The 23781-nt window shown below is 39.7% G+C and overlaps 1 protein-coding gene across 6 annotated transcripts in view; it reads right to left on the bottom strand.

Annotated features, from left to right (window-relative positions):
• CD109 (CD109 molecule) overlaps positions 1-23781 on the bottom strand; it is a 142574-nt gene that overhangs the window by 7671 nt on the left and 111122 nt on the right. For all 6 annotated transcript variants that reach the window (XM_067702762.1, XM_067702765.1, XM_067702763.1 and 3 more), the window contains 9 exons: positions 22989-23133; positions 20370-20546; positions 11264-11345; positions 8409-8637; positions 7688-7853; positions 5976-6166; positions 5327-5482; positions 4255-4320; positions 1121-1263 (listed from right to left, as the gene is read on the bottom strand). In XM_067702762.1, the coding sequence (XP_067558863.1) occupies positions 1121-1263; positions 4255-4320; positions 5327-5482; positions 5976-6166; positions 7688-7853; positions 8409-8637; positions 11264-11345; positions 20370-20546; positions 22989-23133 (1355 nt within the window). The remainder of the gene's footprint in view (positions 1-1120; positions 1264-4254; positions 4321-5326; positions 5483-5975; positions 6167-7687; positions 7854-8408; positions 8638-11263; positions 11346-20369; positions 20547-22988; positions 23134-23781) is intronic.

Genomic DNA, 23781 nt, shown 5'->3' on the forward strand with positions numbered 1-23781 from the left:
CTGGCGTGGCCAAAATAAATAAATAAATAATATTCTTAAAAATACTTTCCAAAAAACAAAAGGAACAAAAAGGCCCAAGATAGTAGGGATGGTAGCAGCAATGGAGGAGACTGGGTCCAGGCAATGGCTAAGAAGGTTGACCATCTGGAGAAACACCTACAGAGGACCTTGAGAGGATCTGGCAGCTCAGGGCCACATCAGTGACCTCCAGCCCAACAACAGCCCAAGGTCAACCAGATGCTACGGGATATTTAAAAAGGGCAGGCAGCAGCTCCCCGATATCAGTGCCTCTTGCAGTAACACCCTGCTGAACACCAAATCATGCAGAGCTAAGAGGGGAGATTGACAAGGAAGAAATTTTAGTCTCTTGATTCAAGAACTTTCTGAAGGACTTGCTCTCAAACTTATGTGTGCATTAGAATAAGCAAGAAAGCTGAAGGCGGCTTCACAGACCCTGAATCTATGAAGTCAGTAGTCTTGAAACGGATACCTTTTTCTTATGACTTAACAAGATCCTCAGATGCTCTGGACACAGAGCAAATTTAATAGTCACCTTATTAAGTACTCCCAGAAGCTGTTAAGTGCCTAATTATCCAATGCAAGGATCTTCTAAACTGGAATATTTTCACTGTGTCTAAGAAAAAAAACTATGCTCTTCATTGAACTTGCACACTCTTACGAAGTTTTGAGTTAAGTGCACAAAACTAATAAACGTTAAATATGAACCTGGAATAATTACTTAACAGAAAAATGACCAACAAAAAGAAATAATCAATTTTGCAGTGTTAAACATGATTCGTTAAAGTTTTTCTAAATTAAACCTGAGTTTTATTAAACTTTTATATTCAAACTTGTTATAAATACAAGGAAAACTTGTAAGTAATTTGGGCATGTTGAGAAATGCTTAAATACAATTAGCAGTATTTCTAGTTTGTAATCTGAAGTGTAATGCATAACTGAAATCTTTGTTAAATGTAACTCCTTACATTGATATAGTTCAATAACTATACAGAGTTATATTGAATATAGTTAAATATATAAACAACCATATATATTTAATTAAATCTTCAAATCTATTTTTTTAAGGAGAAGGAGAAAAAGGAGGGACTTAGAGACCAACCTTGTGCACACATTCAAATTCAAGTGATTGATATCATCTTTATCATCTTTTACAGCAATGTCTAAATCAAAGGCTTCTTGATCTTGGATAGATCTTTTGATTATGGAAGATCTGGACTCTTTCACATTATAAATAACATTAAGCTGTAATAAATAACAAATAAGCATAAATAATAAGTTACTAGCAATAATTTGCCTTCATTATGTATCCTAAATATTAGGTAATGATTCTCTTTGGGATAAACCCAATTAGACTGGTAATCTTCAACTTAAAAAAAAATTAGTTTTACTAGCTAATGAAGTATCATTAACAAATATAATTATAAGAGTTTATAAACGATGATGTTTAAAATTGAGAAAATTGTTAGGTAATATTCCAAGTATCAGAGACCATCGTGGACAATATTCATGTGCATTTTTTTTTCAAATAATATAAAACATTCCCTTGAGGGAAAAAGTTAAACTATTGCCAAGTTTCCTGAAAGCATCCACTAATTTCTAAGCTCTGCTGCCCAACTGGAGTTATTTTTCACAAACTGGAACTATCAGTAAGATAAATCAAAATGTTTTCACCCAAGAGCCTTGGTGGAACAAAAACCTATTCAACTGCTAAGGCTTCTTTTTCGATCACACAATGTTTTTCAAAGAGGATGAAATAAATGATGGATTTCAAGTCAACTGGGTCTTTTTCAGCATATACTCTGTGCCCACCACCAATGTGAATGGAGCTGTGGGGACCCTGAGGAGGTGTGAGGACCAGTGTTTTCCTCAAAGGGACCCTAAGATCAGAAGCTTGGGAATGTCCTCTAAATTTCCTAGGCTTGCCTCGTGTCAAGTCGAATCGGGATCTATTTAAATTCTTCACCCCTTCCGCTTTTTTTGATACTAAGGTTCATAAACCTTACTATTATATGTAATACTGTATTTTTTTTTTGCTAATACTTAAATCTCACACACACACACACATGCCCCTCCGACCTAAACGTGTAGTGTCCACTGTGGATTTACATACTTTAAAAAAAAATCCTCTCTCTAAGCCTTCATCTTTCAAATAATCTTTCAAACCTAAGAGTTCCAACTTTTTATTCTGCCACACCTACATCATATAATCCTTCCTCCCCTTGATCATTCTGGAATATCTCAGTCTGGACATTCTCCAACTTTTTCTTAAACTACAATTAAAAGTGTAGAGTGTTCTTGGAGCAGTTGAAGAATGGTTCCATCAATTGGAGAGATAGTCTCCGCGATTTTCATTACCCCCTTTCCCGTGGCACGCATTTTCCTTTAGAGACCAATCTCATCACAGAACAAACACGACTACTAGATTTGTCCCCTGGGTCATAATTAATATTCATCTATAACTAAGTGTTAGCATTTATATTTGGTCCACAACAGAGCTGAACTGCTCACTCAGAGAACGTCAAGAAATCTTGCAGTTTATTTCCAATAGCTTTGCTTTTTATCATTTATTGCAAACCTGAGAGTTTTCCTTGCCCTCCTTTTTCCAGAGCACTTACAAAAATATCAACTAAAGGAAATGTCAATACCTATTTCTGGGTGACCAGCTTTTTTGCAACTTTTTTCTCCATTACAAAAAGTACCTATTGGTCCCTACGTTTCATTTTCTGCATGTTAATGCAACATAGGACTGGTGAACATTCTGACCACTAGGTACCATATTTACTGCTGTGTCCTTCAAATCTCAAATAAAAATCATCTGACTTCAGTAACTTATCTACATTTGGTTTATCAAGAATGAGTTCCAACCAATTTGGTGGTTTAAGTACATAAAATTTTTCAATCGTATCTAAAATATCTTATGTATTTACTTTTGGATTTACTCTTCACATGAAAAGACAGCTTGAGAGTGAGAATTTTCACTTTGGTCTTTGTTAGTAAAGACCAATACAAAGGGACTTCCCTGGCGGTCCAGTAGTTAAGGCTTCGCCTTCCAACACAGGCGGTACGGGTTCGATCCCTGGTTGGGGAGTTAAGATCCCACATGCCTCATGGTCAAAAAACCAAAACATAAAATAGATGCAATATTGTAACAAATTCAACAAAGACTTTAAAGGAAAAAAAAAAAAAAAGACCAGTACAAATTATTCACTCTTTTCTCTTTCTATCCTTTTCATTGAATACTGTTCTTTATAACTGTGATTTTTCCTTGATTTTAAAAAACACTTACTGTGTTTTGAGTATCGTACGAAATAATCTTCACATCATTTCTAAGTTTCCAAATTATACCTGACCATGTACCCTTCACATTGTGCCTTAGAAAGTACATCTGTTCTCTCAACTAGAATAGTTGTACTGGTTTTTGAAAAAGTACTTTTTCTCTATAATAGCCTTTTTTTTTTTAACTTTCTCAGTAAATCTTTCAGGGTTTGTTTGGTTTGTTTTTTCTAACCAAGCACATAATCTTTTTCAGTACTATCACATATTATTTTGCATCCCAGTAACATGGTTCTAGGTCCCCATGATTTTCATGTATTATTAAGCATAATAACTTCCATTCAGTATTTTATATACTACTTTCATTTTATTGTATCCCAATTACACCATAAAGGGTAGATTTCTTTAGATTTTCTTCCTAGAGCAGAGCACTGAACATCTCATGCTCTAATTGTTTTATTTACTATAATATAAAATTTTACAGCACAGGGACACATTTCCCATCTTCAAGTCAATTACTTATAATACCATGTGGACCTTTATATTGTTAAATGAATATTAAGAAATGGTAAGTAAAATGCTATATGGTTATCAAGTCATAGTAGAAACTCTACCCAGCATTACAATTTCTAAGCTGTATTTTTACAAAAGAAGGTGGGAGTTCCCAACAATTCACATGAATCATATTGGAGGATTTTAATCCTTACTTCAAAAAGCATATAATACTCAAGAAATATTATCAAACTATAGATTATCAAACTATGTAGTTGCTGTCTACTCACCAGCTAGTAACATCTCCAACACTTTTTGTTAAAGATAGTGATTTATCTTGCCTAAGTCATAGAACTAAATCATTAAGAATTTTATATCATCTAAGTTAAAGATTTAGCAGTGCCCCAAACCAAAGAATTAGTAGAGCAAGTCCTATCTAACAAAACAAAAATAAACATTATTACATACCTGACAAATAGCAAATCCAAAACCGCTTGCAGAAATATTAACTTCAGTTGGCTGTACCACAGCAAGCTGAATAAAGGTGGAAAAAGGTGAATAAGGCTAATTGTCCATATCTACGTCCTTCCAACCGGCACAAGAGACCGCTGTTATCCCTCACTGGGAGTGTAAGCTGTGTGCGCTGTGAAGTTCTAAGAACTTCACGTGCCTCACGTGTCAAAAGTTATGGGTCAACCAGATAAGGGGGGGTGAAGGCTGAGGAAGTACACATTAGTGCCGTGGACAGGTCTGCCCTTCTGTAGGGGCTGTAGCATGGAAGACAAGAAATGCAAGTCATTCCTCCCTCCACAAGCCTCGCTCAGCATCGAAGTCGCTGGCCTTCCCGAGAACACAATGGCACACCATCACTGACTGGAACCAACACTCCTTCCTTTTCCTTTGCCATCACCCTTCTCCCTCAGGTTCTAGCCTTAAAGTTACCGCTTTCACCCATTACCCTCAACTTCCTACAAGGTTAACCAAGGGAAAAAAGTTAGGGTTTAGCATAGCCCTTCATTCCATTTTAAAGAAAGATTTCTACTACTGGTTCTATCAATTCACCTAAGAGGACATGTGGTGCAGCCTAAAGGAACATGGTCTTCGAAATCATGGGTTCAAATCCTAGCTCTACTGTTACTAGCACCATGATCTTGGGAGAGTTAGCTAAACTCTCTTAGCCTCCGTTTTATAATATGTACAGTGGGGATAAAGGTACTTGGTCTGAGAAGTAAATGCAATAAATAGCACATGTAAAGAAATCTGGCACAGGGCCTGCAAAGAATAGGAGCTCAACGGGTATTCATTCCTCTCCCAGTAAGACAGGGCCCACGTTTCCTGCTTTTCCAAATCTGTCCAAAGTTCTCCACCCCTCCTCCCTTCCCCAGCTCGGCAAATTCAACCAAAGGAGGGTACTCCTTCCTGCCAGCACAGAGCTCTGGGAACAAGTCTTTGTTGAAGTCAACAGAAAGGAAATAAAGCGGTACTCCGGCAGAAGGAAGCGTCTACACAGACATCTGGAGAGGCACGCCCTTGTCCACACCTCGGCCGTCTGGAGGAGAAAGCGGTTCTGTGTGTTAATCACAAACTTCACAGGACTCAGTGAACCGGACCCCACCGTGGTCACTTGGATATTTGTCTCTTCTGTGTTCATTAGGGCTGCAAACTCAGACAGGGCCTTCAAGGCCACAATGGTGTCCTGTTGGGAAAAGAAAAAGATGTGTGCACATAAGGCTATATTAAGGCCGCCAAAGAGTAAATTTCAGTCACGTTTAGGATACCACTGCACACTCATCCGCCTTCCTTGGGAGTGGAACTCTCCTCGATTCACCTTTGAACCTGCTTGACCTGGAGTCCAGGGAAGACTCAGAAAACATCCGCTGACTAGAACTGAGCTCCTATTGTACCGGGTACCAGAGACGACAAATGGCTAGTGAGACAGGGAACTCATTTATCCCATATGGGTATCAGATACGATGTTTATATCAAAGATGAGAAAAAATTAAAATTAGTAACTTAAACCTTTGATTTAAGTTACTAAACTTTTTAACTGCCATGTAATTTTATGAAGTCATGAAATAAAGCAACCACATATATAGAGAGAGATTTAATTTTATAAATGGTTTTTATATATATATATAAATATATATATAATTATTTTTATAAAGAAATTTAAAGTGATCATCACTCACCTGGGTAGATGCAAAACCTCCCAAGCTATTTCTCTGCCTGCTTAGCCACCTCATAATCGGGATTCCCTCAGAAATCTGATGCTGCAGGAAGTGTGAGAGCAGTGCATAGGCCGCAACTTCAATATCCAGGGAGATTGGTTGCCAGGATTCAGAAAGTCTGGACACTGGTGACACCCAGAATTGCATGTCTCCTGCGGGAGAAAAGTAGTAATGGTCTGGCCAAATACAGAAAAATTACACTTGATACCACTAAACATTCCTACACTGGTCCAAGTTCTCCCTGACTAGCATAAAAGTATACATATTTCTATACATGTGTATATTGATGCCAAGCAAATATACGCATATTCACACACACACACACACACACACATGTACTTACATGTCACTTCTTAAACTATTAAAACTTATAAAATTTCATCCTTGTCCTTTTACTTATATTTGAGGACATTTTGATAAAAATATTTTCCCAAGAGAAATTCCATATGTTTGGCTCAAGACCAAAAGGCTATAAATTATTTTTTTAAAAAGCCATACTCTATTCCAGACCATCCCAAAATATATTAGGACACATTGGAAAGAACCCTGTTCTGGGAATCTGCCATTAACCAGCCCTAACGGGAAAGACTCCTTTTTTCATTATCTGAGAGGTGGTGTTATAAGTTCAAAATTCCAAGACTCCAAGAAAAAATGAGGGACCCTGGCCACCCTAACAACCTTCCTAGAGATACTCCTGCTAGCCCCCAGATGAACATGCTATGTGGTACCCCCTCCCCATTCTCTCAAATATTACTATGTAGATGATGACTGCACTTCAGTGGAATGTGAAATAACTACCACTTAGCCAAGCAGAGAAGCAGAAATGTCAAGGACTACTTCAGCCTCGATGCAATAATCTGCTAGTCCCCAGCACTGCAACAGGTAACAAGGATGTAATCTAACTTACTGCTAATAATAACACACTCTTTTCTACAGTCTCAGAAGTCTCTAAGCACTTTCCATAATCACCCCTTCTTGAATGAACAGAGCTTTAAATAAACTGACACGACCTAAAACTCTTTCTGCTCACCCAGTCCTTCTGCCACACAGAGGCCATTTGGAAAGTCATAACACCTGTACTTTTTGTCCTGTTGTAGCTCATAAGCAGCTGTATGATTAAAAACTCACAGTGCCCATTCCAAAACTGTAAAAACAATCATACAGCTCACTAACAGCATTTTTTGACATTTGCATTTCTGTCAGCATTTTAATTCACATTTTCGAATACCTACAACGTGGTAAGCCCTGCACCTTATCTCATTTAATCCTCACGGCAACCCTAAAGCAGCTGTTACTCCCATTTTAAGACGGGGAAACTGAAGCTCCTAAAGGTAACTAACGGAACCAGAATTTGAGTCCAAGTCTCTCCAAAAACCAAGGACTTCATGATCACTCAAGGCCACCAAACCAGAAATGGCAGCAGACGATTCAAAGGGTAACTGACACGTAGCAGAACATATCTAAAAGAAGGAAAAACCCAAGGCCCCAAGTTCTCTAGAAAACTCTTGGGGAGAGTAGCAGCAGAATGGCCATGTCAACCCTTCCTGATCTTACTTGCATCTCATTTTCATCCCATTCAGAAGACATAAATGTAATCAACTTCGCACCTGGTGTACAAAACTTTCTCACATCGTTTACACATTTCATAATGCAGAACGGGTTGCACACGTTACCTTCTTGTTCTGCTCTCCAAGTCAGCATATTCAAAGCGTCCTTGGCTTTAGGGCTTCTCACGGATGACAGCGCATAAGTTACAAGAGCCAGGGTGTAATTGTCTGAAATTCCTCTATCGAATTCAGACTCCAAAAAGTTGATAGACTCCTGCACATCACTATTAGGCTGGAAAGAAAAACTATATATTTTACTATTCAGAATAACCTGTCACCAACATATTTAAATAAAAAGAATTTTCAAACATTCATTCAAAAACCATTTCAGTGTCTATTAAGCACCTGCCCTTGTCCTAGGCAATGGGAATCACCCCTGATCACTGACATTTAATGATCTGCCATGTATTTTAAAAATAACATTGCTTTTCAGGTTCTACAAGCAAATAGGCACCATTCCGTAGAGGGAATAAAAAATAAGAAGTGCAGCTTTTGCTAGTGTTTTTCCCATTGACTCTCACGAACTAAGAGGAGGGCATAAAATATAGCCTGAGAAAGATACCTCTCTTATATGACCTCAGGTGTTGAAGTTCTAAATTGAGGGGAAAGTATATATTCTCAGTTTTTGGGATGTGGCCACAAATGCAAAGCAGAAGAGTACTCAAATTCGAGACTTCAGATGTGATGGAATATGGCAAAATCCTTTAATTTTCCAGACATGTATTTGACCCATCAAGACCTACCTTCCTTGTGATTTTCCACCCACTATTTATTAAAGATTAAATACCTGATACTTTTTATATCCCAGGAGAGAAGTCACAATATAAGCCGTAAGGGTTACTGGACTTTTATTGCCACCTTGAAGCTCGCTGTGGATCACTCTTCCTGGCTCCCAAAATTCACCATTGGATTTTTGATGTCCTTTGAGCCAAGCATATACTCTGTGTAACACATTCTGGTCAATGTCTATGTAAGGATCAGCTTCGAGGAAACATCTTAAAACAAAAGCTGACAACCTTGGTGAAAAGGGGGGGAAAATTACATAAAATACACTTTATACAGTCCTCCAAATTATACTGAGCAATAAAACACCAGCAATAACAACCCTTTTCCCCCATCAGAAGATTCACCAAAGGGCCAATCACTGAAGATAGAACAAAAGGAAGAAAGACGACAAAGAGACAACAAAGTGAACAACTCAGCTGGGCCAGTGGGCACAGCTTCCCCTTGGGTGTGGCTGGGAAATTCCAGGTCAACTCACAAAAGAGCAGAGTTGGTAAGAACTTGGAAATCATCTAATCCCGCCTCTTGATTTTAAAGGTTGAGAATTCGAAACTCAGAGAGAGTTAAATAAACTGTCCAAGGTTATTCATCTTTGGACTGTTCCGGGTATTTACCAAGGAAGATCTCATCACACACTTAGCTCAACCCTAAAGCAGTGGATGAAGTATGTTTAGTTCACAATCAAACTGTCGTGCTTTTGAGTAGAAGAAATGGATATTTTCTCTCCTATAGGACAGGAATCAGCAAATTACAGCCTGTAGGCCAAATCTGTCTGCGCCAAACACAGCCCACAGTCTGTTTATATGTGCCTCTCCCCACTGCACAGCCCCCAACCTCCACCTAAGAACAGTTTTTAAACGGAGAAAAATAGTGAGGATGGGGACTTCCCTGGTGGTGCAGTGGTTAAGAATCTGCTTGCCAATGCAAGGGACATGGGTTCGATCCCTGGCCCAGGAAGATCCCACATGCCGCGGAGCAACTAAGCCCGTGAGCCACAGCTACTGAGCCCATGTGCCACAACTACTAAAGCCCGCATGCCTAGAGCCCATGCTCCACAAGAGAAGCCACCGCAATGAGAAGCCCACGCACCGCAACAAAGAGTAGCCCCAGCTCGCCACAACTAGAGAAAGCCCGCGTGCAGCAACGAAGACCCAACGCAGCCAAAAATAAATAAATACATTTATTTTTTTAAAAAAAAGAAAGAAAGAAAGAGGGTGGAGGGAAAAAGGGAAAATATGCAACAGAGGCTCTGTGGGGCCTGCAATGCCTAACATATTTACTATCTGACCCTTTAAAGAAAAAGTATGTCAGTGTCTGCTACAGAACATTAAATACTGAGGTGAAAAGAACATCAGGCAATAAAACACTGAAACCTTTCTATTTATGGATCTACATCCTGACTCGCGCCAAAAGAAAATATGAAGCAGATCTGTTTCACCCTATAAAAGATTTAGTGTGGCAAACATTACTAATATCCAATATGATGCAGTTCTCTTTCACTTTGGGTACGCAGAAGAATTCACTTCTTTGCCCACTTGAAGTTAGGCATGGCCATGGGGCCAGCTCCGCTCATGGTAAAGTGATAAGAAATCTTATACCGGGCTGAAGCTTCTAACTGCCACTGCTGGATACTCCAGCCCTCTGTCCCCAGGCTAGAGGCTCAGGGTGAGTTGGTGGCTGAAACAAAGACTGCAGAGCCCCCTGCTGAGCCACAGTGGAAATGCAGCGTGAGCACAAACTTTGTTAATAAACCACTGAGATTTAGAGGGTTGTTACCACGGCACACCTTACCTAACCCTACTGACACAATTAGCCAATCTTTTTCTGAGTGAAAAATGAACTGAAGATAGTACAAGGAGAGAGTAATCATCCAAAATCAGCCATGTGGAGATTTCATTCTGGAGGAAACTCTGGAGGTTCATTACTTAACCTCATCACTGTTTTTTCACAAAAAATAAACTTAAAGAAACTACATTGGGGCTTCCCTGGTGGCGCAGTGGTTGAGAATCTGCCTGCTAAAGCAGGGGACACGGGTTCGAGCCCTGGTCTGGGAGGATCCCATATGCCACGGAGCAACTGGGCCCGTGAGCCACAGCTACTGAGCCTGCGCGTCAGCTACTGAGCCTGCGCGTCTGGAGCCTGTGCTCCGCAACAAGAGAGGCCGTGATAATGAGAGGCCTGCGCACCGCAATGAAGAGTGGCCCCCACTCGCCGCAACTAGAGAAAGCCCTCGCACAGAAATGAAGACCCAACACAGCAAAAATAAATAAATAAACTCCTACCCCCAACATCTTCAAAAAAAAAAAAAAAAAGAAACTACATTGACTGTATTAATACAAAATTAGTGTTGATTGTGTCCGATTAAAAAAAGATCTATGTCAGGCTTCCCTGGTGGCGCAGTGGTTCAGAGTCCGCCTGCCAATGGAGGGGACGCAGGTTCGTGCCCCGGTCCGGGAAGATCCCACATGCCGCGGAGCGGCTGGACCCATGAGCCATGGCCACTGAGCCTGTGCGTCCGGAGCCTGTGCTCCGCAACGGGAGAGGCCACAACAGTAAGAGGCCCGTGTACGGCTAAAAAAAAAAAAAAGACCTATGTCACAATACTCCATATTTCTAACCAATTTTTCTTACCAGCTGCACCATCATCATATTTTATGACTTATCTTTTCTAAATAAAAACGTCTGATGTACTAGTGTTTTAAAACCATATTTAAAAAGGAGAATCTCTTTTAAAGCCAGGCTATGGAAAAAGCAGCCTCCAAGCTGATACAGAGACACATCTGTCAATTTCATGGCCATCGTGACCTAGTGAGAGCCCATTCGGTGACATGGATTTGTTCCATTGGCAAAAACACTTACCAAGTGCTCCCAGAAGGGTCATCATTCCCAAAAGCACTGAAAGAGCCATCTTCCCTCTGATAGAGAAGTTCTCTCTGGTAACCTGAAGACACCAAAATAGACAGATAATCAACGTAATCAAGTTGCAATGAAGGGAAGTTTCTAATCATGACTTCATATTGAGGAAACACGGGCAGAGAATAGGAAAGAAGACATGAAATCAACTAACGTTGAATATTTTCTATATCATGTGCTGTGGGAGATTAAGAACATCAGGACTTTTCAAGTAGAATGCATAAAATAAGAACCGCGATAGCCCCAAACTGGAATAAAGTCAGAAGAATACCATCACACAGACAACAGTTCTATCCATTCAAAAGCAAGTAAATTAAAAAGCGGAGTATTTAACTCTGTAGTGTAAACTACAATGGTTTCAATGCTTAGTCATCTAAAATTGTTTGCTACCTAAGAAAAATACTAGCTACAGTATCATAACTAAAATTTAAAGCTAAAACGAGAAGTAAAAATACTTTCTACTCTTAGACCACCAGCAGAAGGGAGAAAATTGCTAAATAATCTAACACAGTGGCTCTAGAATTTTTTGGTCATGACCAACTGAGGTAAACCCCCAAACTGACCTGTGCGCCCAAACGTCAACTCTAAGTTCTCACTATATAAAAAGAACATGGTGGTGGTAATGAAGTCTCAGCATAGAACTAAATTGGGAAGGGCTTATGGCTCACAGATCTGCTTTAATAAAAGCAGATGTTTCATATTTGCAAATAAGTGGTTGCAAATAGAGGCAGATGTTTCATATTTGCAAAGCAATGCGTGCAGGTCTCAAAGTCCAGTGACTGAGAAATCACAGGCCAAACACTGAAAGAGTCACCGGACAAGCCCAACAAACCAACTCGCTAAAAATGATATTAGCCATAATTTATCAATAAAAAGTAAGCAGAAGCCAGAAACATTTCCAGCGCAAGGCTTTATCAGTGATCCTCTGATAACCAAGAATTCTTCCCGAAAACTACAGGATTCTACTACAGGAGGGGAGGGCACACAGAATGAACCCAGCAGCATGGCCATGTAGTGCCTGGCAAACATACTCACTGGTGAAACGTTGAATTCAATCCCCAATAAACTCTAGTAACAAAAACATTTTACTTTATGAATACCACATTTTAGAAGCATCAATAACTATAATTAATTATTCATATTTGACTAACAAAATATGAGTGTTAGTCATTTAAAATTCGTGAATTTGCTCTTGCCAGGTCCCAAACTTTTCTCATTGAGCCTTTCCACAAGAAACCCCAGCGAGATCTGAGTATCTGATTCAAGCTACAGTAAGACAAAAATGCTTAAAAAACAAGACACTGTTTCACGGTGATCTTTAAGACCTATGGTAAAAGAGATGGAAACAGCATTTAAGTGATGAGAGAGTTTTCTTAATTTGAAGAAGGGAGTGTTAGGTTATACTCTTTATGTTTAAAACTGAAATATTACAGCATGGTAACTAACCAGTCAACTTTTATCCAACTGTGACTAGGTGTCAGGAACTGGTCAAAGCCCTTTTCAGGTATTAACTCAGGTAATGCCACAACTCTATGATGTAGAGGCTATCTGCTTTTTAGAGATGAAGAGACCTGAACTTAGAATATATCATGTGCGAGGTCACACAGCTCATAGGAACTGAAATTAGGCATTAGCCAAGGTCCATCTGTCTCCAAAGCTGCTGCTTCCTACTAATTCATAGAGCTCTTTCAATGATTAATATATGAAAAGTTCTTCGCACAGTACCTTTTACATTCTCTCGGTAAACAACAGATATCACTCCGTAACATAGGTGTAGAAAAAGACTTTCTAACCACCAAACTTTTAAGAAAAAATAACTGACTACAAAAAAATTGTTTCAAACTTTTCCATGGCAAAACACTATAAACAAAGTTGAAAAACAGATGACAAATTAAAGGAAAATATTTGCAACATATAAGATGGATAAATGGCTAATCTTCCTAACATTAATACTATACAAGTGTATGTATATGTTTTTATATATTAATACTATATATCTTCACATATAGATTATATAAAGATTTTTTTTAATTTAGAGGAGAAGATAAAAACTCCTATAGAGAAAAAATGGACAAAAGGCAAGTACAGACATTTCACAAAAAACAAAGAAAGACAGACCTTAAGACAGGAAGAAATGTTCAACTTCATAATAGGTAAAATGCAAATGAAAACTACATATTGAGATACCATTTCTTACCCATCACTTTAGCAAAGATTCAAAAGCTTGACCATTCATCCTGTTGGGGAGACTGTAAGGAAACCAGTACTCATCCGTTGCTAGAGGGAATTCCAAATGGTACAACTCCTGTGCAGTAGAATGTCTATACCTTTTGACCCAGTAATCCTACTTCTAAGGATATATCTGAAGATATACCTCCAACAACACAAAAATATATATGCAGATGACTATTGATTGCAGCATTATTTGTAATTGCAAAAACATTGGAAACTACCTAAATGCCACCAAATTGGAGACGGGTTGAATAGACTGTGGTACATGTGTACAACGGAGTACTATGCAGCTGTGGAAAAGAATGAGGACTCTCTCTGAGCTGATGAAGAGCAATTTCCTGAATATACTGTTAAGTGAAAAAGGCAAAGTCTAAAATAGCACACATAGTGTACTACCTTTTGTGTAAGAAAAAGAGAAAATAAAAAAACATACGTTAATTTCTGCTAAGATTGAAAAAGAAAGAGAGAGAGAGAGAAGCTAAACAAGAAAGTAACGCAAAACGTTACCCCCAGAGGGTAGGGAGAAGGGATCCGAAGAGGGAAAGATACCCCTTTGCATACACCTTTTAGAATAAGTTTGACTTTTGGAAGCATGTTAATGTTTTACATATTCAAAAAGTAAAATAAACAAGAATGGAAAAAATTCAATGACAGGCACTATTAACACAACCTTAGTTCACTCTAACATGTTTTAATTAACCTTGAAGAAAACGCAACATATAATCTCTTCCTTTGTCAGAGCTGGTCAAGGATCACAGAAAAGCAGAGTAATTTTCTAATGTTCACAAAGGAAGTGAGCAAAAGAGGTCAAGACATTCTCCCTCAGTTTCCAACTCAGGAGTAAATCTACCAGGTAGCAGAGTTTACGTGTGAACTCCATCTGATATAGGAGGAAGGGAAGGGGAGGGGAGGGGAGGGGAGGGGAGGGGAGGGAAGGGAAGGGAAGCGAAGGGAAGGGAAGGGAAGGGAAGGGAAGGGAAGGGAAGGGAAGGGAAGCTCCAGGTCCCTCCATCACTAGAGGAGGTACTTCTGTGGGAAGATGGACCAACCTCAGGTGAGGACCAAGTGCCTCCAAGGCCCTGAATCACATCAACAATGGCAGTTCCAAGTATGAGTTATTGTAAAACCTTCAGAGAGATGAGATCATGGAGATGAGATCAGTGTTTATGGAAATTACCCTTCAGGTGGCTGCCCTCCAAGAGTTGCCATTAATATCAACAATTAGCACAGTTCTTCCACCAGGAGCAACGAGCCCAGAGAAGGGGACTTGCAGACACAGTCTACAGGTATGGAGTACATTTCCTGAGCTGGTTTAGATGAAACTGAAAATCCAAACCTCCAGCTCTGCTCCCTGGGCAAAACAGGAGGGAACCCAAACCAAGTAGGTCTCCTGTGAGGAGTCCTTCCTTGTCTTAAGCCAGACATGCATCATTAGAGAACCCTCGGCTGCATCGTGATAGATGAGATAGGCAAAAAGATGGTTTTCTCCAAAAGTTTATGAGGAAATTAGAGTACTGCCTTCAAGTTCATAGTCTTATGAATAGCTCCTGAGTTACAAAGTAACAGCATAATCAGAATTAACAGACACTTCTAACATTTAAAATAATGATTCATGAAATGTTGTTTATAAAGGGTCAGACAAGATACATACTTAGTGGGTGGTGAATTTTCTTTGAAATAGCCATGAATGGAAAATATTTACAATTTATCATAATAAAGAGGCAACTAGCACTCATAGAAACACACAGAAAACTAACATTCTAAACATAATTTGACTTAGTTTACCACAAGTGTCAAAATTGTATACAAATAAATTAAGTAAAATTGGCTGCCCAATCACTTTCTCTGGTTAAAAGCTGATAAAAATATCCCTGTGCTAAAAGAAGAGTATTTGTTATCAACTTCCTTACTCTCTCTGACATGAATGGAAAGTGAGAACTTCACCAACGTTTTCTTTTTTAGCATCTTCACTATTGCCTCTAGCCATTCTTGTGATGGCCAAATGCAGCATCAGAATTCTGAAACCTACTTTTTTCCTGTTTTCATTCCAATAGAGAAAATATAATGTGTTTTCAGCTAAGTTTGGTCTGAGTCTTACTTGAAAAACTGAGCCGCATGCACTGCAATTTAAATATTTGAGAAAAACAAGTGGTTTAAAATCTCCAATTAACAGGTCTGGGATTTCTAGTCCTTGTCAAAAACAGTTTCCATGTTACGGTTCTATTTTTCTTTTTGACAGTGAAAGCCACTTCATTCAATGATGTAGCTATTGTTTTGACCAGAAAAACAATAAGTTAGGTTACTGGGCTCCTGGGCCAAGCATGATTTAAGGAAAACCATGCGCTGTTCACAACTGACATTTAAGTAACATAAATCATGACTTGCGCCAAAGCCACTTTAATTCCTTAAAAACATAAAAACAATTACAGTATATTTGAAAAAAAAAAAAAACTTTGGCAAATGTGATAGCAAAAGAAAAAACAGAGTCTCTGAAATGAGACACTGATTTCATAATGAAAATCATTACACTGAGAAGTTTTTGTCCACTACTTTGAAATATAATTTAGTTCCTCATGTGAAAAGATACATTTTGAGGAGCTCATTGGACTGATTCCCATCAGCCATTTCACCAGCTCAAAAGGTAACACGTTGAAACCTCAGGTCACATTTCCTAGCTCATGAAAACGTGCCAAAGCCAGGGAGAAACTCAGGTGTTTAGAGAAAAAACCATGCATCGTGGAAACACCGGAGAGATCTTCTAGACCCGATCTCCACATTAGGACGATCGACCTAAAGCCCACAGAAGTTAATATTGATACGAATGCATTCACCCATTCTGCACTTACTGAGGGGCCCATATGGTGATCCCATGGAGAAGGGATTCAACACAGTCCCCTCTGTCAGGGCGCTTACCTTCTAGGGCAGGAGACAGTCACATAACAGAAAAACAAGAACATTTTAAATACTGTTAAGTGTGATGAGGAATATACGATGCAATAATTTAAGTGAGAGCTGCTAAAAGGTCAGGGAAGGCCACTTTGAGGAAAACACCACCTGGATGATGAGAAGGAACCAGCCCTGGGAAGATCTGTGGGGAGAGTATCCAGCAAGCAGGTGGAAAGGCCCCCAGCGCCATGGAGCTGAGAGCACGCCAGACGCAGGCTGACAGATCCCTGGGGGGGCGGCTTCAGGTGAGGTGACAGATGGGGCCTGGCATCCACTCAGGGCTTTGCAGGCCCAGGCGAGGAACCCACTGGAGAATTTAAGGAAGTGATGTGACTCTGACATTATCAAAAGATCCCTTTTATTATAAAATATGCAGAGACTGTGTTGAAGGAGGGTGAGTATATTGGCAAAGGGTCTATTCAGGAAGCTGCTGGAGTAGCCAGGTCAGCAATGGCAAGTCAGGGTAGATCAATCAGCCTGGGATGGAGAGAGTGGGGAAATTTCACACTTGTTTTTAGAGGTAGAATGGACAGAATTTACTTGCTGCCTTTAGACCCTATCTCCCTAGTTAGATGCCACTAACTATATTATAGCTGACAGTTCCTGGGCATTTACTAGGTGTTAAAATACCTCATTTAGTCTTCAAAACAGCCCTAAGAAGTGGCTACTTATTTACCCATGTCTTATAGGTGGAAAGAAGAGGCTGGGGAAACCAGCCCAGAGCAGGAGGCAGGGTTCAGAGCCCAGGCCTCATGGTCTCCACCGCCGGTGCTGTAACCACGGCTCTACCTCTCCCCTGGTGGGAATCGCCCACCTCACGGCTGCAGTGCTCTTCATTCTGCCACAAAGCTTTTTCTGCCCTCTGGCTGCTCTGTGCCTTCTAACAACCAGCAAATGTGACGAAGCCTCCCAAGCAATGCAGGGCTGCTTTGCAATTGCACGGTGGCACCTACCTCGCCAGGATGGGCCTGGGGACCAGCGCTCCTTTTAAAGAAAACAGATACTGAGGATTTGGACTGTTCATTTTTTAGGGCATCTACTAACCCAGAGCAAAGTGTCTAGGACAGAAACTCAAATTATTTTTAAGGCATGAATTATTGTTCCTTAAATGGTTCAAACTATAAAATTTATTCTGTCTCTTTAAAGCATTGATATTTGATTAGCCAACCTTATAGTTCATAAAGCATATAAGATATGCAATCAATGGCATTTTCTAAAATATTTTACTTTATTTTATTAAAATATCCCAAAGGATGTGTATCAAGTTATAAAGCACCAGTCTAGGTCCTACATACTCCCTACCTGAAACTAGCCAACCTAAATTTCAAATACAAGTCAGAATCTTGCCTCAAAAAGGTGCTGAATTAAACTGTGGAAATAGTTTTTACTCATCTCTTTAAATATACGGCAGTGTGCAAAGATCTCACCTGAATTTAGCGTGGCACACACCACACCAAACAGAGCCCCTGGTACCACTGCTTAAACTTAATTAGAACCAAACCTGGAAAAAGCAGCTCTTGTGTTTACATACTTAAAATATGACTGATTCACTTTAATAATTAGTGGATTTTACCAAGCAAACATAGTTCACAGTTCATGAAGACCATTCCAGGTAGAGGACATGCAAAGATGCATTATATGAAGACATGAGTACCTGGAAATCACAGGGCAAATATCTTAGTATATAAGTACCATTTTTCTTGAAAAATTAATAACGTATGTTTTCTACGAATATGATAAAACATCTGATTTTTTACCATTCTCTTTAAATAAATTAATAGCTAAACTGAAAAAAAAATGACTGATTCACAAACATACGCAGAAAGGAGAATACTTTTTAATGGGCAGCTCAGTATACAAAGTACCGATTGCTAGATCTTGGAGAATTTCCTAGAGGACTTAAGGACCTGGGCCTGAGATGTCATAAATGCCTGCAGGGCCCGGCTCTAATCTGAGGGAAGCTATACCACTATCTACTACACAGCAGAACTCGGGTCACACCCAGCCCTGATCCCAACGCTGGCCTCCCACACAGCAGGCGACTGGCAGCTCCCTTACTTGCACTCAGCCCTTGTCTGCCAGCCTAGCCCAGGGGGCACTCAGGACACTGACTGCAGCTCAGCCCCTTGGACCCAACATCTTACAGCTCCCTCTGGTCTAACCTGACACCCAGATTCTAACGTCTGGTTTCTCCTTCCCTACAGAACCCATGGTCCTCTCTTACTATTTTATCAGAACACCCATTGAGACCTCTTACACCTTGGTCACACTGAAGCATCTTGGCCCAATTCCGACTCCTCCTACATCCTCCCCTATTGCTTCCAACAACCTAAGAACGTTGCAAAGTAACACTATCTCATGGCGTTCTGAGCATGGACTACAGAGTCAGACCACCAGGGGAACCATGGGTAAGTTATTTAGCCTCCCTGTGCCTCGGTTTCCTCATCTGCAAAAGGGAAATAATAACAGTACCCCTACCTCCAAGGGTTTTTGTGAGAATTAAATGAAAACATTTGTACAACAAATAGGGTTCATTATTATCATTATTACATAGAATTTAGTTTAAGATAATGAGGGAACCTAGAAAAAAAGCCCACGTTAAAATAATGTCTTTACTAAGTTTTCTCATTCTTAACTGTGGAAAAGTTAGCCAAACCACTAACAGCTTGCCTCTATGGGCATTTAACCCATTCATTGTAAAAATAAATAAATAAAACAAAATTCAAAGTCAGGGTGGAAAGTGTTGATTCAATTTGTAGATTATACTGAACAAGCATTTTCCTATTATATTGCCTGAACCATTCTAATCTTTATCAGTTTGATGGACAGCAGGTACCCCAGACTGTGCAGAATAAGAAACTCAGCCACACAGAGATCTTGCTAGAGGTCCCCTAATGGAAGCACAAAGCTTCCAAACTGTGACTTTGGGTGGCTGGCTTTTGGAATATTCGAGGAAATCAAGTCTACATTATTATTATTAAAAATGCCTCACAACTGTCCATTTTCTCCTAAGTATGGACACAGATAGAGCATGGACTCTGGGGCCAGAGAGCGAGTTCAAATCCCAGCTCTGCCATCACTTGCTCTGCGACCCTAGCAAGTTAGGTAACTTTTCTGTGCCTGAGTTGCTTCATCTGTAAAAATAGGAGGATGATAAGCATATACTGATGGCGACCAGTAAGTGAGATATTATGGAAGGTGCTTAGAACACTGCCTGCCTCACAGTAAGCATCCGCCGATGTTATCTGTTGGTATTAGCAACTTGTAGACACAGAGCCTGGCGTCTGCAAACAGTATCAGCCTCTCCAGGAGCCAGGGCAGAGTCCTCACCGGTGTGGCGTTTCCTGAGTGGCCAGCAGGGGCCCCCATACACACCCTTCTCTCCTAACCCCTCAACTACTTGAAATGTTAAATGCGCTGAGAAGGTCCCCACCACAGGAAGCCTCGTGTGTTTACCAGCGGACTTTCTCCACTGAACAGGGACTCCCCTGGGAGGAAAGGCCTGACCTCCTGCTTCCTCAGCACTGGAAGTGACCCTGGCCCTAAGTGATGCTCTAGAAACGTGGAATGAATACTCATTCCTTCAGCTGTTTAAGTGGCTTTAAATGTCCAATCCCTTATGAAAATACAAACCCCTCCAGGAACAAAATCCTTAACAAACATCTTAGCAGCAATCAGTGAGCCCTGAGCTGAGGACGAGTGGCGGCAGCATCCCACTGCTCACACTTCTAGCACATTCCACACCATCTAGTGCCACAATCACAGAGCAAAGACAAAATCTGTCTATGTTGAAATATGGTCAGAGTCAACTCTGACCGAAAAGAAAAGAAGAAATGTATTTTTACAAATAAAAGTATGTTTCTAAAATGCTTACCTTGCCTCATAAATGAAAGGGCTTTTTCTTTTAAATTCTCAGTCAGCTGTTTCTTTTTAGTCAGGTAATCCAAAACGTAAATATTTGGAGCAAAATTTATCATGTTCTGTTCGCCACAGCCATAAGGCATTCGAATGAGTGAGGCTAAGCCACTGATGGAAGAACCAAGAATATCTCCTGAAAGCACAAGATATTCATTACATTCAGCAAATCCTTGGTAACTGTACCGCCTGGTGGCAGAGAGGTGTCCACTGAGGGCAGAACGCATCTGAAGCCATATTACTATTCCACTGCGTGGAGCACAGTATTTATAGAAACTTTACATCAAGCTTTTAGGAAGACGGGTCAAATAAATGACAATACAGTGGTACTGAACTTGTAGATTATGTGACAAATTAGGAGACTCTTATAGCTCAAAGATACAGTACACATAAGCAAAAACCAAGTTTAAAATAAAATTTCTGAACAAAAATGTCAGGAATTGCATTAGGAAACCATCATTCTTACATGGGAAAGAAATGTTTTATTATTAATATTCTTCACATAAGTAGAATTTATTTTGATGTCCTTACTAATACAGTACAAATTCTTGAGAAACGATGTTTTTCAGGGCAGGGTGGTGGTATTTTTCAATGTGCTCTATGTATCAACAACAAAGGAGAACTAACAAGTATAAGCGTTTCAACAAATCTCAGGATCAAAAGGGTTAAAAATATGCTTCAAAGTTAGTAATATAAAGTGAAACAAAACACACGCTTACCCACATTCCTCTAACCACAGTCTAACACCATAACTCAAGAAAATAAGTAAGAATTTAGAAATGTAAAGGCTGAGTTCTAATTCTGACCTCACTAGGGTTGAACTGTATAGAGAAGAATATTCGTCAATGTGGTTTATTTTAGAAACTTACCAAGTCCAAATACCTAGTAAAAATCTGCTCCAGAAAAAATGAATCCAAAAAAGAGAGGAAGATCTTCAGGTGGGTAGGCTGCCGCCATGCTAGCATATAATGTCTCAAACTTTAGATATTAACACAGAGAAATAAATACCACTGTAGCTTATGTTTTTTATTTTTATTACTACTGTAGGTTATGTTTTTAATATTCAAAGTGAACATAAACTTAGACTCTCAAAATCCGAAGAAGCAAGCTAATATTCACACATCTGGGCTACCAAATAGGTTTTTTTTTTAATATATAAATACCATATAAAAATAACACTTGAAAAACCATTATCTAAATCAAGCTTTAAAATTAAACCTCAGAGCACTTCAGTCACAATAGCAGACTCATTCCAACCTAAGGAGTGATGGTACACACTTAAACTTCAAGGCTTCTTCCCTCCATGTGTGCGCGTGTGTACCACATCATCTCCCAGCATCCTGGCACTGTGGGAGGTTCTTAGGCAGAATGTATTCCCCTAAGTAGAAAGCTTATTTAATTCTTTTTAAGAATTATATCTAAGTCTCCCAAAAAAGTCCTCTCTAGAGGAACCGGTTGTTTGAGGTTATAATAAAAAGCATTACACTTGCAGGGGAGACTTAAAAGAACCTCTGAAAACGTGCCTTAGGTCCTGACACCTCAAAGATCTAAATATTGGGTGGGCCAAAAAGTTTTGTAACATCTTATAGAAAAACCCTAACGACCCTTTTGGCCAACCCGATATTTAGATGTCATTCATCTAAATATTTCTTTCAGTTATTTGCAAAGCACGACCACATAAATAAACCATGTGTGTGGAAGCTCTGTCTAATAGTTGAAAGGACTTTGGGGTTACCAGAAGGTGACTAGGAGAGGGTGACTTAGTCAGTGGGTAGCTTCAAACTGGAAAGGGTACTTGTGTCTGCACAGGAAACTGCTAGAGGCAGTGGTCCTCCACCTCTGGTTACCAGAAGCAGTCATGGAACCTTTTCAAAACATGCATGCCCTAGCCACAGCCCAAGAGATGCTGACTGAGCAGCTCGAGAGTGGATCCCAGATATTTGTGTATTCCGAAGCTCCACAGAAGGGATATTCACCAGTGGCCGAGAGCCACAGAGGCAGAACCACCATACGACAGGCGTGGTCTGGCTACTCAAAAGAGTGGTCTGCACACCAGCAGCATCGTCATCACCTGGGAGCTTGTTAGAATTGCAGAATCCAAGGCCCCACCCCAGGCCTACCAAGCCAGAATCTGCCTTCACACAAGCTCCCCAGGTGATTCACATGCACCTTGAAGACAGAAGAACTGGTCCAGGACACACCTCTCACTTGCCTTCCTACTGTAATCCATGGTTGGCACCAACTAAAAACTTTTTGCAACTTCTTCTCATTAGGATTAAATAAGAAAATACACCTAAATAAGGACCTACTTATAGCACAGGGAACTATATTCAATATCTTGTAATAAACTATAAACTATTTTGTAATAAACTACTCTCTTTCAGAAAAGAATCTGAAAGAGAATATATATACATATATGTATAACTGAATCACTTTGCTATATACCTGAAACAATGTAAACCAACTATACTTCAACTTTAAAAAGTAATTAAAAAAAGAAAATATACCTACAAATAAATGAAAAATATATAGTATCATATACAAATAAACCAGTAGCGATGGTGATATCTGTTCTTACCAATTGCAGTGATCTGAACTCTCTCACTACCACTCACTATATGAGGAGGAAAGGAGAAACTCAAAGTTTTCAGGGTAGTTTGTAGCTTGCTGTCGGTCAGGTCTAATAAGATGGATTGTGAATATGATTTTTCTATTCCTTCAGCCTGTTGATAAAAAGGAACACAATTATCATGGTCCCTACTCATCTGTTTACAGAGAACTGCATGCAGATAATAAGTCAATCACCTGGCCTGTATATGGTTAGGTAAGTACCTACAGTGTCTTGATTATTGCTTCAAATCTGTTAACAAATGTTTCCCTTCTCATTAAATTAGTCAAAACATTTCATAGAATGGCAATGGAAATGATAAAGGAGAAGATGAAAAGGTGTTGAGAAACCCTCGGAGGTAGGTCCTTTTATTATCCAAAGACAGAGGTTAAGTACCTTGTGCAAAGGCACCCTTGACAAAGGTGGGATGAAACCCAGAGCTGTCTTACTCCGGAACACAAGCGCTTATCTACTGTCCTGAGTTGTCTTTTTGTGCATACTGTCTTCTCTGTAAAAACCTACCAAAACCTCTTCTACCTGTACTGAGGAATTCCAAAATTCAAAATCTATGTATCAACTTGGCATGACTTAATAGGATCCCAATGTCACACAGACTGTAAATGTAACTTGCCTTATAGTCGTACTATAAATTTAAAGAAGACGTTGACAATTACCTTTAAAAACACACGTGATATATTTTTACATTCAGATGAGAAAACCATTAGGCATTACCAGGAGGGTGGAAAAGATGACCCAGTCAGTC

Source organism: Pseudorca crassidens, chromosome 13 (assembly GCF_039906515.1).
Source record: "Pseudorca crassidens isolate mPseCra1 chromosome 13, mPseCra1.hap1, whole genome shotgun sequence".
Lineage (NCBI taxonomy): Eukaryota > Metazoa > Chordata > Mammalia > Artiodactyla > Delphinidae > Pseudorca > Pseudorca crassidens.